Source organism: Arachis ipaensis, chromosome B06 (genome assembly GCF_000816755.2).
Source record: "Arachis ipaensis cultivar K30076 chromosome B06, Araip1.1, whole genome shotgun sequence".
NCBI lineage: Eukaryota > Viridiplantae > Streptophyta > Magnoliopsida > Fabales > Fabaceae > Arachis > Arachis ipaensis.
This window is the reverse complement of record NC_029790.2, coordinates 24,327,426-24,343,370: the sequence shown is the minus strand read 5'-3', so window position 1 is coordinate 24,343,370 and position 15,945 is coordinate 24,327,426. Positions and strand designations below refer to the sequence as shown.

The window sequence follows — 15,945 nt, the reverse complement described above, 5'->3', positions numbered from 1 at the left end:
TACAATTTTAGCTTTTCAGCTCCACAAACTATAAATTTGTTTAAAAAAAACTCCCCAAACTATAACAGATTTAATTAATAACTTCAACGTAATATTAACAAAAGCAATTGCAACAATTATTGATATTACATAAAACTGCTTGTATTTCTCATATTAATTTAGTATGAATATGACTACTATAATTAGGTATTTTTTAAATATTATTTTTTATTTAATCTTTAAAAAAAATAAAAGACAAATAATTTTTTTTTATTTTTTAAACAGCGTAAAAATAAATATTTTAATTAATTAAATAATAATAAATCTTTGAAAAGACTGAAGAAAAGCTAAAAAAGTTAAAAGACAGCTAGCATTTTTCCAATGAATTTCGTTTGGGAGTCAATGGAGTATTTGTACAATGTGTATTAGTTAAAAAATGAACATTCAGGATAAAATACTATTAATTTTTCAAACACAATACACCCATACTATCCAGAATAACCATCCGGTAACAGGGATAATAAACATCACTGAATCGAATATCTCTAAACTCCATTGTATACATTGTAAAGATACTCCATTGACTCCCTGTACACTTCCTCTTTTCGAATATAACTAGTTTATTGTAAATAATGCAACCAAATAAGGAAAAAAAAATGAACTAATTAAAAAAAAAAATGCTAATCCACTAATTTCTACATATGCAATTAAGATTCAAAAACATCATCACCAACCAACCAACCCAACCACTTCTACATATAATAAAGATTCAAAAACGGCATCTGCGGCCTGCACCATATATAGCAGGATACTGAGATTATATAGCCACCTGAACTCACTTTGCAACTGAATTCATTCCAACTCCCAATGTGAGTCATAAACGTGTCAAACTCTCTCGTTCTTCTGATGCTATGCAATCATCGTTGCTTGTATATTTGTATTTTTACTTACTTTCATTGAATTGAATGTGTTGCTCTGATTGCTGAGTAGGGAAGGAGAACAACAAAGCAGTGGCATATTGAGGTCCATGGACGCGGAGCAACTCAGAGAGCATGCACATAAGATGGTTGATTTTATTGCTGACTACTACAAAACCATTGAGAGTTTCCCAGTTCTCAGCCAAGTTCAGGTTATTTCATTATCTCCCTTCTATATGATAGACGAGTAGATTCTTGATTCATCATTGTGAATATTCTGTTTGATTTTACTCCCACCGTTGCAGCCAGGTTATCTTGAAAAGCTCTTACCGGATTCTGCTCCTGATTATCCTGAAACACTGGAGCATGTTTTGAATGGTGAAATTTCTTACAAGTTTTGTTGTGTTACCTGATTTTTATTTTATTAGTTTAATGTTGATGGTAATTAATTATAGTAGGAGTACATAAGATTTTTTATTTTTCTGTTTTTTTTTTTCATTCATTGAAAATTATCAAAATATATAATTAATTACCATCAACATTAAACTAATAAAAAAATAATCTAGGTAACATGCTGTGTTAAACCCCAGAGTGTGTCAGGAGATTTGTTAATCATTTATGTTCTTCTTCCTAACCGTTTAAGTTTTTGGGATTAATAGTTTCATGACTATTTCGTATGTTAAAGAATTACTCTATGATAGATGCTGATTTTCGCTTCCCCTTTTTGTTTGGAGTTAGTTGAATGAACCATGTCACGTGTGATGTTGCAGATGTACAGGAAAAGATTTTGCCAGGGGTAACACATTGGCAAAGCCCCAATTATTTTGCATATTTTCCTTCCAACAGTAGCATTGCTGGATTTCTTGGAGAAATGCTCAGTGCTGGTTTCAACATTGTCGGTTTCAGCTGGATAACTTCTCCTGCCGCAACAGAACTCGAAACCATTGTTCTCGATTGGCTTGCTAAGGCACTTAAGCTGCCTCATGATTTCCATTCTACTGGTGAGGTCGTGGTCTGTAAATTTAGGGGATTAGGACACTTTCAAGTACTTGCCATTCCCCTAAATGGGAATTCATTTTAGAAATTGTATTGCAGGGCAAGGTGGTGGAGTTATTCAAGGAACAGCGAGTGAAGCAGTTCTAGTTGTCTTGTTGGCTGCTCGCGACAAGATCTTAAGGACGGTTGGAAAAGGCGCTCTTCCTAAGCTTGTGACATATGCATCTGATCAAACACACTCTTCTCTACTAAAAGCCTGCCAGGTACCTTCAATGAAACAAAAAATTTGAGAAGGCTTCTCATAAGGATCCTCTATAAGTCCTAGCATTGAACCTTGAAGGATACCGTTTTATGATTATTGTTAACCAGTTTTTACTTTGCATTCGCAGATAGGTGGACTTAATCCTGAGTTTTGCAGGTCACTAAAAACTGATGCTTCAACAAATTATGCGCTTTCTCCTGAAGTATTTTCTGAAGCAGTTTCAAGGGACATTGCTAGTGGTCTTATACCATTTTTCTTATGTGCTACCGTAAGAGCTAAGGCTTATGATATCAGTTTTAGGAAATTATTTTTAGTAGATTTGATTTCTTTAACATATCTGATATACACTCTTCATCTACAAATGCAGGTTGGTACAACTTCATCAACTGCTATTGATCCTCTACCTGAATTGGGGAAAATTGCTAAGGTAATGTATTTGATTGAATGGGTAATAAAACTTGCTAAATAACATGGAAGCCTTCTTGTATGAAATGATCACACTCAATCTAGAGTTCAGTCCTTGTTTGCATTATTTTTTTAAAATATTAAATTTCAGCATGTCCTCTACTTAATAGCTTAAACTTTTGGAAGAGATGGTTCATGACTGTGCTGTTTGATCCCTAGAACATCTAATAATGATTGTTTTCATTGTCTAATTGGCAGGTCAAAAACATTTGGTTTCATGTTGATGCTGCTTATGCTGGAAGTGCTTGTGTATGTCCAGAGTATCAACACCATCTCAATGGTGTCGACGAAGCAGACTCATTCAACATGAATGCGCATAAATGGCTCTTGACAAACTTTGACTGTTCACTACTTTGGGTTAAGGTATCTGTATAACACATTCCTTTTCCCCTCAATCTTCTCTCTGCATCTTTATTTGTAACTGATAGTGAGTTGATACAGGATAGAAGTGCTCTGATTCAATCACTATCTACGAACCCGGAGTATCTGAAAAACAAGGTAAATTTTCTTTGTCCTCTTCTTACAGTTAGGTCCATCAGATGCAATGAGTACATAAAATTGAATATTTATACTGTTGAACTTACAGGCCTCTCAAGGAAATATGGTCATAGATTACAAAGATTGGCAAATTCCCCTGGGGCGTCGCTTTAGGTTTGCATGATCTGAATTTTGACCTTCCGAAACACTTGTTACTTATTAACATTACATTACATGTTTAACATTTTCTAAATGAGCACCAGATCGTTAAAACTGTGGATGGTGATGCGTCTCTACGGATTGGAAGGTCTGCGAAATCACACGAGAAACCACATTAATCTTGCTGCTTATTTTGAGGACCTTGTTGGTCAGGATCCAAGGTTCAAGGTATTCTCTCTTATCCTTCATTTCTTAATTTATTTAACTCCACAATGCATCATATCATATAATCAAATGTAATATGGTATCACAGATTCTTCTTTACATGATATGCAGGTTGTTACGCCTCGCACGTTCTCTTTAGTCTGTTTTCGGCTTTTGCCTCCGGCTAACACAGAAGATACTAATAAACTGAACCGTGATCTACTTGACTCGGTGAATTCAACAGGAAGTGTTTTCATAACACACACGGTATGCATAAGAAGCATTTAGTGTTGTTCTTGGTTCCACACTTCCACCTATTTTCTGTCCCTTGATGGTATCCAATTATGTGCAGGTTCTATCAGGTCAGTTCATTCTGCGTTTTGCAGTAGGAGCACCATTGACAGAACAGAGGCATGTCGACGCAGCATGGCGAATTTTGCAAGAAAAGGCCACTGCTCTGCTTGGGAGTTTGTAGGATGAAACTACCCTCAGCATCATTTCAACCATTTGTTTTGAGACATCCATATTAATGTTTCACTTGAGAACTTAAGTTTTGTTTTTCCTCTACATGTAAGTCCTTAAGTTTCTTAGTGTTTAAATGCTCAATAAAAGGGAAAAAAATCCTTTCATGTGTAAAAACCAAGACCTATATATATACCATATATATACTGAAATATTTTGCGGCTTAAGCAGATATTAAATAACAGCGCTTAATCTGCAAAACCTAACATAGGCTGAGTTGTTTAAATGTGATGTTTTAGATTTGATCTCTAAGACCTGTATATTTTGTCCTACGGTATTTCCAACCCACCAGAACTAATACTAATTTGTTATGGATAGAAACTTTATTTAAACATTTGTTGTTAGGCTAATAAATTGCTGCATGCATAAGGTAGAATTCAAATTTCAAATACTTACTTAACCAGACTAATAAACTAACTATTAGACTAACCCAAGTTGATTTTAAGAGTTGTATAATACAACATATATTGTGATTTTCGGTTGTCGAATACTCAAGAATTAACCATTTAGTTATTTAAAAAAATATAAATAACATTTCTAGTTCAATCAATTTATAAATTTATACTATTTGTTGAATATCGGTGAGCCATTTTTCGATACAATACATTGAAAAAAAAAGACAAATAAATTTTTAATTTTTTAATTTGAAGACAAATAAGTCCCTAATTAATTGAAAATAAAAAACGTTTGTCACCTTCTAAAATGTAAGATATTTAAATCACTCTATCTAAAACATATGAAGACAAATAAGTCATTCGTAAGGGTTAGATGTCTCGCGTATTAGAATGTGAGGGATGTTTTTGAATTTTCAATTAGTAAATAACTTATTTGTTTTCAAACTAAAAGGTCAAAGACCTCTTTTTTCAAAAAATATTGAACATGCTGACTTATATAGCACGCTGAGCGTCATCCTTTTTTATTATAGTTTTAATTTGATATATTCCGTTTTTGTTTGAGTCATTCTAGTATATAAAAGAGGTAAATACCAATTCAGTACCCAAAAGATTTTTGCGCTGACAAAATAACACTTGAATAATGTTATTGACAAAATGATCCTTGAAAGATTTTAAAAGTTGTCAAGTGTGTCCCTAGACTCACCGGAGCACATCTCTGACAAGAATAATGCTAAGGTGGCTACTAATATTTGATGATATGGCATATTTTTTTTAGCCAGGCCTGCTATACATACAAATTTTTTTGGCTTACAAGTTGACCCAAACCCAACAAAAATAATCCTCACATTAACGTGTAGGTAAATACGCGCTCAATCAACCGTTTCAATAGCGCGCTCAAATTATGAAAGACGATTTTTCTTCTTCCTCGATCGAAATTCCAACCCTAAAGATTCAAATGACGCTCGAAATCTCTCAAGAAACAGTCAAAATCGTCGTGAAAACTCAAGAAAATCTACAAGAGAAGTTCAAAATATCCATAAAAACACAGAAACAAAAGACGAAAAATTATTCAAGGTACTATTTCACTAATCATCCAATTTTTTCACTTTTCTCTTTCTCATTTCGATCGAGAAACACTAGATAGTCATATTTCTATTTATTAAGTAAATTTATTATGTGTTCTTGGTTTATAATACATATTACTGCTCTCGTCATACTATTCAATCAGTGCTAACTGTTTTACGTACTATTTTGCATATAGTTTAACGTGTATTTTCATGTGTTTTTGTGCATGTTTGCATGTTTTGAACTAAGTTTGTATAAATAGAAACTTTCGTTGTATTTTAAGTAAATTCACGTGTAACTGGTGCTATTGTTCTTGAATATTGTTCTTGTGCTTTTGGTGTCATTTTATACATGTTTGGTTGACTTGAATATTATTTTGAACTCATATTTTGTCATGTAATCAACAAAATAATAAAGGTGTATATGGCTGGTATTTCGGTGTATATCAAGCGAATTCGAGTGTAATTGGTGCTGTTGTCCTATCCCTAGTGTAACTAGAAATAGAATATTGTCCTTGTGCTTCTAGTGTCATTTTATGCATATGTGGTTGACTTGAATATCATTTTGAACTCATATTATGTCATGTAATCTAAAAAATAATAGAGGTGTATATGGCTAGTATTTTAGTGGATTTTAAGTAAATTCGAGTGTAATTGGTGCTGTTGTCCTATCCCATGTGTAACTAAAAACAGAATATTGTCCTTGTACTTCTGGTGTCATTTTATGCATGTTTGGTTGACCTGAATATCATTTTAAGCTCATATTATGTCATGTAATCTAAAAAATAATAGAGATGTATATGGCTAGTATTTCGGTGTATTTCAAGTGAATTCGAGTGTAACTGGTGATGTTATTATCTATTAACTTTATTTTTTATTCCTTGTAGTAAAAATGACAAGCAAGAACCCTGCTGCACTATGTAAGCACAGATATCTTAAACCAACTCAATTTTTCCTTGTATACATATAGTTTATTTAAATTATTCTTGTTTGTTCACAAAAAACTCATGATTTGAGAGGCTCGACAAGACTCTTGCATGATAAGTTCCAAAACATGAGCAATGAAAAGAAGGCCATCATCCAGGAATTTGGATTTGATGGTTTGCTGCACATCCCTCCAATGAATGTGCCGCATAAGCTCTTGAAGGAAGAAAGTGAAGCCATCAGATTGTCCAAGATGTCTGCAGCATTATTGAGTCCTTATTGTGAATTGCGTTTAGAAAATATTGACAGTTAATAGTTTGAATGTCGTAGAATGTTAAAAATTGTGCACTAAATTGTCTGTTTGAACACATACTTTTTATAAATTGTATAGTTTGTGAATATTTAATCCAACATTTTTATAAATTTTCTTTATAAAAATAAACTTCTATGAAGCTGTCTGTGATGTATTGAAATGCTGGTAATTACAGGTTCAAAAAAATCCAGGGAAACAAGATTAAATACACTAATACGCCGAATTCCTTTTATAATACACCAAAAATAATAATTCCTCTCTTTCTTGCTCTCCTTTTGATCTTATCCACTTTGATGTTTGGGGCCCCGCTCCCACCGCTTCTATGGGAGGAGCTCGATGCTTTGTCGTTTTCATTGATAATTATTCACGCTTTACTTGGGTTTATTTGATGACTAATTGTCACGAGTTACCTCAGATTTATATTAGTTTTGCCACTATGATTAAAACTCAGTTTTCCAAGGTCATTAAGGCTTTTCGACGCGATAATGCTATGGAATACTGTGATTCCAAACTTTTAACCTTTCTTGCAGAACAGGATACTTTGTCTGAATTTTCTTGCCTTGGTACGTCTCAACAAAATGGACGAGTTGAACGCAAACACCGTCACATTCTTGACTCTGTTCGTGCAATATTTCTTTTCTTTTCGTGTCTTGAGTGTACATGTGGTGAAGCTATTCTTACCGATGTTCATGTTATCAATAGACTTCCTTCTTCTATTCTTGGTAATGTTACTCCCTTGAGCGTCTTTATTATACCTTTCCAGATTACAGTTCTCTTCGAGTTTTCGGTTGTGTCTGTTTTGTTCTTCTTCAGTCTCATGAACATAGTAAACTTGAACCTCAGGCTCGCATGTGTTGTTTCCTTGGTTATGGCATTGAACACAAGGGTTATTGTTGTTGAGATCCTCTCTCTAGACGTATTCGTATATCTCGTCATGTTGTCTTCTGGAAGAATCACATGTTTTCTCGGTTCTCCTTCTTTAAGACCATTCCTTCTATTCAGTCACCTTTTTTCACTAACTCCAATGTTGATCTTTTTCCTAGTGATGATTCTACAGGTTCTATCTCGAGTCACCTCTACAGCCTCCTACTCTTCCGCCTTTTCCATCTCCCGATGATTTCAGACTGAACGTCGATCCTACTCCTACCGTCATACCTCCTCCTTCCACTCGTTCTTCTAGGGTAATAAATCCATCTCCTCATATTCTTGATTATCATTATTTTTCTACTATTCTTTATCAACATGAACCTAAGTCATTTAGAGAAGCTTCCACAAATCCAAATTAGCAACAAGCAATGCAGGAAGAAATACAAGCACTTGAAAAAGTACACACTTGAGATTTGGTTGATCCTCCTTCTAATAAGAAAGTTGTGGACAGTATATGGGTATACAAGATCAAGACTCACTCTGATGGTTTTATTGACCGTTATAAAGCACGACTGGTTGCTTAAGATTGTACGCAAGAGTATGGTATTGATTATGAAGAGACTTTTGCTCTTGTTGCTCGTCTCACATCTGTTAGAGCTTTTCTTGCCATTGCTGTAGTTAAAAAATGATCTCTCAGTCAGATGGATGTGAAGAATACATTTCTTAATGGATATTTAAAAAAGGTCTATATGAAACCACCTTCAGGTTATCCTTGTCCTTCTAGCAAAGTCTGTTTCTTTCGCAAGGTACTTCATGGTCTTAAGCAAGCTCCTCGTGAATGGTTTGACAATTTCAGCACCACTATATGCAATATTGGTTTCACTTGCAGCCCTCATGAGAATGCTCTCTTTATTCGTAAAAGTAAACGTGGAGTTGTTCTTCTGCTTTTGTATGTTGATGACATGATCATTCACTACAAAAAAAACTGGTTAAAATGTCATTAATATTAAGGCAGTTTCATAAAAACGCCACAATACTCATGAATTAAGGCGGTTTATGTCACCGCCATAATGTATTTGTAAGGGAAGGACATTTTTAATGATTTTGGCAGTAATAAGTAATAACTGTTGTTAGAAGAAAACCCAACCTAAACCTAATTGCGAATCACAGAGGAGAGCGTGAGCAACGAGCTTCTCCTCCAGTGGCTTCTTCTCCTCTATTAATGCGAGCTTCTCCTCTATTCTTGTGAGCTTCTCTGCCATTGATGCGAGCTTCTCCTCTATCGAACTTCTGCGCTCTATGTTGTGTGAGCTTCTTACCCTAGCTCGTCTTCTCCGTGTTCGTTCTCACTTTTAGGTTTGTATACAAAATTCTCATCCTCTTCTTCTTCATCTTCTTTTGATTCATGATTTGTTACTTCCTCTCGGTTATTACTATTCTTTCGATTCCTTGTTTTATGTGTGTGAGAGTTGTGTTGGTGTGGCAGAATTCAAAAACGACATCGCCGCTGCTCTGCGAGCTTCTCCTCCATCAATGATTCTTCCCCTCCATCGATGTCATGTCCATCAATGCTTCTCCTCTGATGGTACATTTGCTTCCATTGATGCAATTTGCTAGGTATTCTATTAGTTTCTATTCTTCGAGCTTTTCTTCTCCTCATCAACCTTATTTCGTTTGATTCTAGGTTTTGATTGTTCTATGCTAACTGCTACTTATTTTATTTAATTTCAGGTTTTGATTTTCTTCCTTGTTCAATTTATTTTTAGGTAAAAAATTGGGAACAATTTTTTGCATATCAAAACTAAATCAAATTATCTTAGGCTTGTTTCTTTTTCTAATTCCAATTATCATTTCTTTGTTACTATGCGGTTTTAATGATAATGCACTTAACGATAATTCCTGTGACATTAATTTATGTTCATGCTTTGAGGAACTTAGCGGCTATTCCTTGATGTTCTCTCCGATTCCTTGTTCCGTCTCAGGATTGCACGTTAATATTTAGATAGAGTATCAAAACAAAAAGACAAGTTGAAGAAACACAGTGCACCGGGAGATTCCAGAAAGGAAGCCCAAGCAGCGCTGCTCATATTGGTCTGTATTTTATTGGCTGTGCATCCACTATTCCTCTTCTCTTATGCATGTCTATTAAAATAGAATTGTGGTTTTTCACAGCTGCAATCATTCAGTACTTTATCATCAGTGGAGGTAGCAAAGCAAGAACTGCTGGAAATTCAGGTCAGATTCTAAGCCTTAGTACATAAGCAAGGATTTAACTTTTAACTTTTATGAGATACATTAATAATTTCTGGTGTTATTTGCAAAGCAGGAAGGAAAAAGTAACCTCAAGGCTAAGGAGCCACTTCTTCAATGCATTCATGCTTACAGGGAGGTAAAATTAACTATCTATTCTTCTTAAAGTGGGAAAGAAGGGAATGAATTTGCTTTAGTTACCTTCCCATCAATTTGAATTCCTATTTTGTTTATTTAATGTCTGTTTAAAAAATTGAGTTCATGAGTTGCAGGGAGCAAGATGAATACGAGGTTGTGAGGAAGGTGGGAAGAGGGAAATACAATGAGGTCTTTGATCTGAGGGCGTTCACTCCACCGATAATGAAAAATGCATCATCAAGATCCTCAAACCCGTCAAAAAGAAAAAGGTGAATCCAATCCCTACACCAATTGCAGTTTGTATTAACTAATATGACTGCTATTTTTAATTTAAAGCAACGCTGCTGTTTTCAGTTTTAGTATACTTTTTCACTTCATTCTATCCTCATATGGCAATGAATGCTGTGCTGGGGCTTCAATGGCCAACTTTGGTCCAGTAGTTCACTTAGTTTGTTATTAAATTTCTAATTTCAAACCTGTAAGATTTTACCCTTTCCAATACTCTGGTTGTATATATAAGTTTGTACATCTTATAAGTTGTTATTTTGGTTGTGAGCTAAAGATGTCGCAGAGTCAGAGTAAGAAACTGATGCCGAATCTGGATAGGCAGAGCACCAAGGTGCTGAATCTCACCGTCCTCCAGCGCTTCAATCCCTTCATCGCCGAGATTCTTTTCACCGCCGCTCATGTCTCTTTCTACGAATTCAACATTGAAACTAATCAGTGGGTCCGTTCTCTCTCTCTCTCTCTCTCTCTCTCTCTCTTGACACATTTCTATAATCTCTCATCTCGTTTCTTCAATTTCTGGATGTATTCTTTTTTTTTCCAGAGTCGTAAGGACGTCGAAGGATCTCTATTTGTTGTCAAGAGGTCATCAATGAACACTGCTTCTTCCTCTTTCCATATGCTTCAGTTCATGTGCACTTTGATCCTTGACCAATTTCCCTTATTTTTTTTATTTTGCGTTTTTCAGGAATGTGCAGCCTCAGTTTCAGTTCATTGTCATGAATCGACAAAATACAGGTTCGGATTTGTGTTTCTTTTTTTTTTAATTGAATCCATTTTGTGGTGTTTTTAGTTCCAAGATTAACTGCTAAATGCTAATTAATGTTCAGTGCTGGATAGATTCAATCATTCAAATATATTTTGCATTATTGTTGCTGTAGATTACATATTCTCTTTTTGGCAGTGCTTGATTTATTATTTCCTCATTGTTTGGAGAAATATAAATGTACTAGTGCTCTGCTCTCATTCATCTGTGTGCCTGATTTGTGCTATCAGTTTTCTGATTTACAACTTTCTTTGTAATATTTGTTCTGACAAACAACCTAGTAGAAAATCTATTGGATTTTGAGTATGAACTTAAAAAGCCATACCTATTATATCGAAATGCGGCTCAAGAAGTTAATGGTATATGGTTTTACAATGAAGATGAATGTGAAGAAGACAACATCTTAAATGGTTTTGCGGTCATTTTGGTAGAACTGTATCCCTGTTAGAAATTTGCAATTTAAATTAAAACATTGTTCACTATTTCTTACTTTTACCAAACTATTTTCAGCTGGCCTATATAAGTGGTTGTCATGTGACAATGGATTTAAAATTCCCATTCCAGTTAGAATATTATGAACTATAAAGGGATTTTCCTTGTCTTGTGGACTTTTGAACCCACTCAAAATCTCTATCTATCTATACTCATTCTGCATTATCATAAGCTCATCATCATCTATCTCTTTCTTCTTTTGGTTGAAGATTCCTAAATTTGGATATGAAATTATTATAATTGGATATGGTTTAGTATGGGTATAGAAAAAGAAGCTGAGGCTAAAATACAAGGGGCAGTGAAGCTTTTAAAGTTCACTGGGTTAGTGGATTTTATCTATTTAGCTGCACCATCTCATAGGCATGCATGCATACCCTTATCACTACAATAATGGATACATCAATAATCAATCATTAATATAACTTCATTACATGTGATTTTTTGTTATATTTATTATTTATTTTCTAATGTTACTTATTTTAGTTTGTTTAAGTCTCATATTTTAAGTAAAAGATTAAAAAAAATTATACGTGATAATAAAATTATGTAAAAAATTAACATGATGATGAGAAGGATTCATCATCCTATATGCATCAATGGATCCGTTAAATAAAATAATATTATGTGTATTTTTGGGAATGTGGAAACAACAAATAATAGCATTGCTGCAATGGCATCCACTTTATTTTCCTAGTGGCCATTTTTCTTCTATAACCAGTCACTCTCATTTAGATATTGCACCACTATAGCCATTTTTGAGAAGACATATTAGATATATGTTTTAAAATATTTAGATAACTAACTAACTAACTTGCTTGGTTTTTCTGTTCCTTGTTCTTGTTCAGTTGTTCCAAATTTCCATTTTCATTGTAGTCGCAGAAACAGAAAACCAAACAATCATCAATCTTCAACCCTTTTGCAGGTAAATTCAGTTACCCTTTATTGTTTCTGAGGTTTTTTCTCTTTTTATTTTTATTTTTTTATATTTTACATGCTTATTACACATCATGATGTTGTATCAAAGTTTGAAACTTTGTTCGTTTTTGAGCTCAATTTGATTTGATTTGGTTTGCAACACGGCACAACATTCTCTAATTGTTCCTTATTGTTTTGTTTCTTGAGAATATCGCTCACCATGGCTTCTGAGCTTCCTAATTACTGTGCAATTTCTGGGCTTTGTTGGAAAATTATTCATGTTGAGTCATAATTTGAGTAAGTTTTTTTTTCCTGCTCATAGATTTAAGAAATTTTATGCTTAATGGGATGAGAAAAGAGTTGTGTTTTAGGTTATAAAATTTATTCTTTCTTTAATTCTTTGATGAATCTTGGTTGGTTTTAATGTAGTCCTCTCGAATGGCATTGCTAAATTTCTCTATTTTTATATTTATTATATTTGCTGCTACTTTGCTTGTTTTCATTTATTAAATACTTCTGATATTGCACACAATTTTGCTAACATTCTTACTAATCAAATAACCATAAATCAAGTATTAAAAAGAATTAATTGAAAACAGATAGTGTGTCTCAGTGTTCTTATGTAAATGAGTTGTTTGATTATTTAGATAACTAACTAACTTGCTTTAACTAATATGAATCTGTTGGTAATAATTTTTCATGTGAAACAGGGTTTAGATCTTCAACTCTTGTTAATGTATAAGCCAAGGCCTCATTATTTGTTATATAAAATGGAAAAATGCAGAAATTACTTATATTGTATCTGATTTCTGCTGCTGTTCTCATTCACTCAGAGAGGAAAAGGGTTTAGAACTGTGGAGTGTGTCACTGCTCATTCTGGCTCTCCTGAACGATGTAATACCTCTAAAATACAGCACAATTTGAAGTCAATTTCAAGTTAATAGAGTCACCTTAAGTTGAGGTTAGTAGGCATTCACTTCACTAGTTATCTACAAAAATAATAAGAAGATTAACTAGCAGTCTTAGTAAGGATATTATTTCTAAGATTATTTGTTGTCTACCTCTCACTGCGCTGAAAGCTTATTTGTTATTTGTGTTGGTGCTTGGAGTGTTGGAGCAAGAAACAAAGATGTTGGAGCAAGTTCTTGGGATGAAACTCACACAAGAGACCAAGAAACTAAGGCAGGCTTGTTTTAAAGTTAATTACAAAAGGAAGAAATTTTTGGCCTCCAAATCTTATTCATCATCACTTAGCTAAGCTACTTGTCTTGTATTAGATGAAAAAGACAGCACTTATTAGATGGTTTAAATACATTATTAGATATTAACATATTTTAGGGACTGGAAGGGGTAGATTTGACTGATTAGTGTTTATTGCAATGTTTGTATTTTGGTAAGTTTAGTAAGACAAGGTTTTGTATAGGAGTTATTACTTTTGATTTTCAATAATAAAAATTACATATTATATTAATATTTTGTTTATGAGTTATATAATATTTCATTTATAAAAAAAAACCGCCGTTTTTACCAGAATTTTTTGTAGTGATTACTGAAGATGATGTTGATGGTATCTCTGATCTCAAAGCCTCCCTTCAATATACTTTTGAGATGAAAGATCTTGGTTCTTTCAATTATTTTCTTGGTCTCGAGGTCATATCCATAGATGATGGCATCTATCTCACTCATGCTAAGTATGCTTCAGATCTTCTTGCTCGTGCCAGGATTATAGACAGTCACACTGAGTTTACTTCCCTTGAGCCTAATGTTCGTTTTACTCCTATGGATGGAACTGTTTTGGATAATCCTACTCTTTATCGACAGTTAGTTGGAGGACTTGTCTACTTAACTGTCATTCGACCAGACATTGCCTATCCGGTTCATGTTCTTAACCAGTTCTTGTCGGGCACCTCATACTACTCACTATGCGACAGTTCTTCGCATTCTTCGCTACATCAAAGGCACCCTATTTCATGGCCTTTATTTTTCTGTCCATTCATCTTTATCCCTTCAAACGTACTCAGATGCTGATTGGGCTGGTGATCCCTCTGATCGTCATTCTATTACTGGTTATTGTTTATTTCTTGGAGACAATCTCATTTCTAGGCGAGATAAGAAGCAAACGTTCACTGCTCGATCAAGTATAGAAGTTGAATACCGTGCTCTCGCTGACACCACTGCTGAGGTTGTCTCGATTCGTTGACTTCTCGAAGACTTGGGTGCACTGCAGTCGTCCCCAACTGATAGTTTTTTTGACAACCGCAGTACTATTCAGATTGCCCATAATGATGTGTTTCATGAACGCACCGAACATATTGAGACTGATTGTCACCTTCTTCGACAACGCATCCTTATTGATGCTGTTCGTCTCATTGCTGTTGTAACACTGGATCAGACTGCTGATATCTTTACGAAGGCTCATCATCCGACTCATTTTCGAACTCTGATATCCAAACTCAAGATGGTATCCTTAGCTCCTACTTGAGTTTGAAGGGGGGGTTGTTAGAGAATGAATTAGAATCAATATTAGATCAATTTGTATCTTTATATTTATATAGCATATCTGTATATTAATTGTAGGATTGTATACTTTTATTATTTTGATTCTTCTAGCACCTATATATATCCTTTGTACATTCCATACACTGTATAATATACAAAACACTTTCTTCAGATTTCTCTCTTGTTTCTAACAGCTTGGAAGCTTGGATTTGCGACATTAAGGTATGAGTGGTAGTTTTGAGTAGGCATTATGTAAGGGTATGTGAAAACCTAGGTTACTTGCCCCTAGGATAAGTTGAATTGAATTGATTGTTGATATGCTTGAATAATGATTAGCGTGAGTATTGAGTTGATTGATGTATTTTGGCATGAAATTGAAAGTGGAAATAATGAGTTTTTGATGAATTGAGAAGTGTTATGTGATATTGTTAAAATTGGATATTGTGATGTATGTTAGTGCTATGTTGCATGAAAATGAGTACAAATGTTGAGTTTCAATTGAGAATTGAATGTATGAATATTGTGATTTGTGAAATTGGGCCGGAGGTCATGATAGGGTGAGAAAATTCCATTTGTGATAAGTTGAGGTAAGTGGTGTAAATTGTTGTATGAGATTGTGATAATTGATTATTAGTTGATTGAGAAATTTGATATATGAATGTTTATGTTGTCAATAAACATGGGTATGTTGATAGAATGGGTTAAATAAGTTGGAAGTGAGTTGATTTAGGTTTGGAAGGGTTGAGAATTTATGAATGAGTGTTTGTGATGTGTCTGAGTGGTTTTGAAATAGTCCATGATTGAATTGAAATGAGAAATTTATGAGTTTGAGAGGTTATGAGAAATTGGTAAAATTTCTGACTCAAAAAAATTTTAAATTTTAACTCTTATGCTATTTTGGAGGACTATACTTTAAAATACTCTTCAACATAAAAAATTTTGGTAATAATTTTCTATATGCTAAAAAGTTAAAGGATAATTTTTAATAATTTTTTAAAAATTATTTATTGTTCTGTTTTAAATTCATAAGTTTGTAAAAATATAGTTTTTTTGAAA

The 15,945-nt window shown here is 33.9% G+C and overlaps 2 protein-coding genes and 1 long non-coding RNA gene across 9 annotated transcripts; all 3 read left to right on the top strand.

Annotated features, from left to right (window-relative positions):
* Positions 697-4,189, top strand: LOC107647850 (tyrosine decarboxylase 1). Of its 3 annotated transcripts, none has more exons than XM_016351891.2 (13): positions 697-848; positions 970-1,108; positions 1,202-1,274; positions 1,667-1,897; positions 1,992-2,155; positions 2,282-2,422; positions 2,522-2,581; positions 2,818-2,982; positions 3,061-3,117; positions 3,206-3,270; positions 3,360-3,483; positions 3,592-3,726; positions 3,812-4,189. In XM_016351891.2, coding segments are annotated over exons 1-13 (1,479 nt in total). In that variant the 5' UTR covers positions 697-846; the 3' UTR covers positions 3,935-4,189. The 3 variants fall into 3 exon arrangements, with proteins under 3 accessions (XP_016207377.1, XP_020959944.1, XP_020959945.1); XM_021104285.1 differs by lacking the exon at positions 697-848 and adding an exon at positions 858-876; XM_021104286.1 differs by lacking the exons at positions 697-848; positions 1,202-1,274.
* Positions 8,655-11,582, top strand: LOC107647848 (mRNA-decapping enzyme-like protein). 4 transcript variants are annotated; one of them, XR_002348561.1, is made up of 11 exons: positions 8,655-8,900; positions 9,031-9,129; positions 9,276-9,310; positions 9,527-9,635; positions 9,717-9,779; positions 9,871-9,933; positions 10,067-10,201; positions 10,495-10,659; positions 10,762-10,802; positions 10,906-10,955; positions 11,122-11,582. XR_002348561.1 is itself a non-coding variant. In XM_021104284.1 (8 exons), the coding sequence occupies exons 5-8, from the start codon at positions 10,495-10,497 to the stop codon at positions 11,238-11,240; spliced, it is 375 nt and encodes a 124-aa protein (XP_020959943.1). In that variant the 5' UTR covers positions 9,527-9,635; positions 9,717-9,779; positions 9,871-9,933; positions 10,067-10,201; the 3' UTR covers positions 11,241-11,582. The 4 variants fall into 4 exon arrangements, 1 of the variants encoding a protein (XP_020959943.1); XR_001621654.2 differs by having other exon boundaries at positions 8,656-8,900; positions 9,031-9,161; XR_001621655.2 differs by lacking the exon at positions 9,276-9,310 and having other exon boundaries at positions 8,656-8,900; positions 9,031-9,161.
* LOC107647849 lies at positions 11,599-13,861 on the top strand. Of its 2 annotated transcripts, XR_001621658.2 has the most exons (5): positions 11,599-11,796; positions 12,321-12,397; positions 12,598-12,687; positions 13,224-13,351; positions 13,500-13,861. It is a non-coding gene; the product is annotated as an uncharacterized LOC107647849 (long non-coding RNA). The 2 variants fall into 2 exon arrangements; XR_002348562.1 differs by having other exon boundaries at positions 12,321-12,687.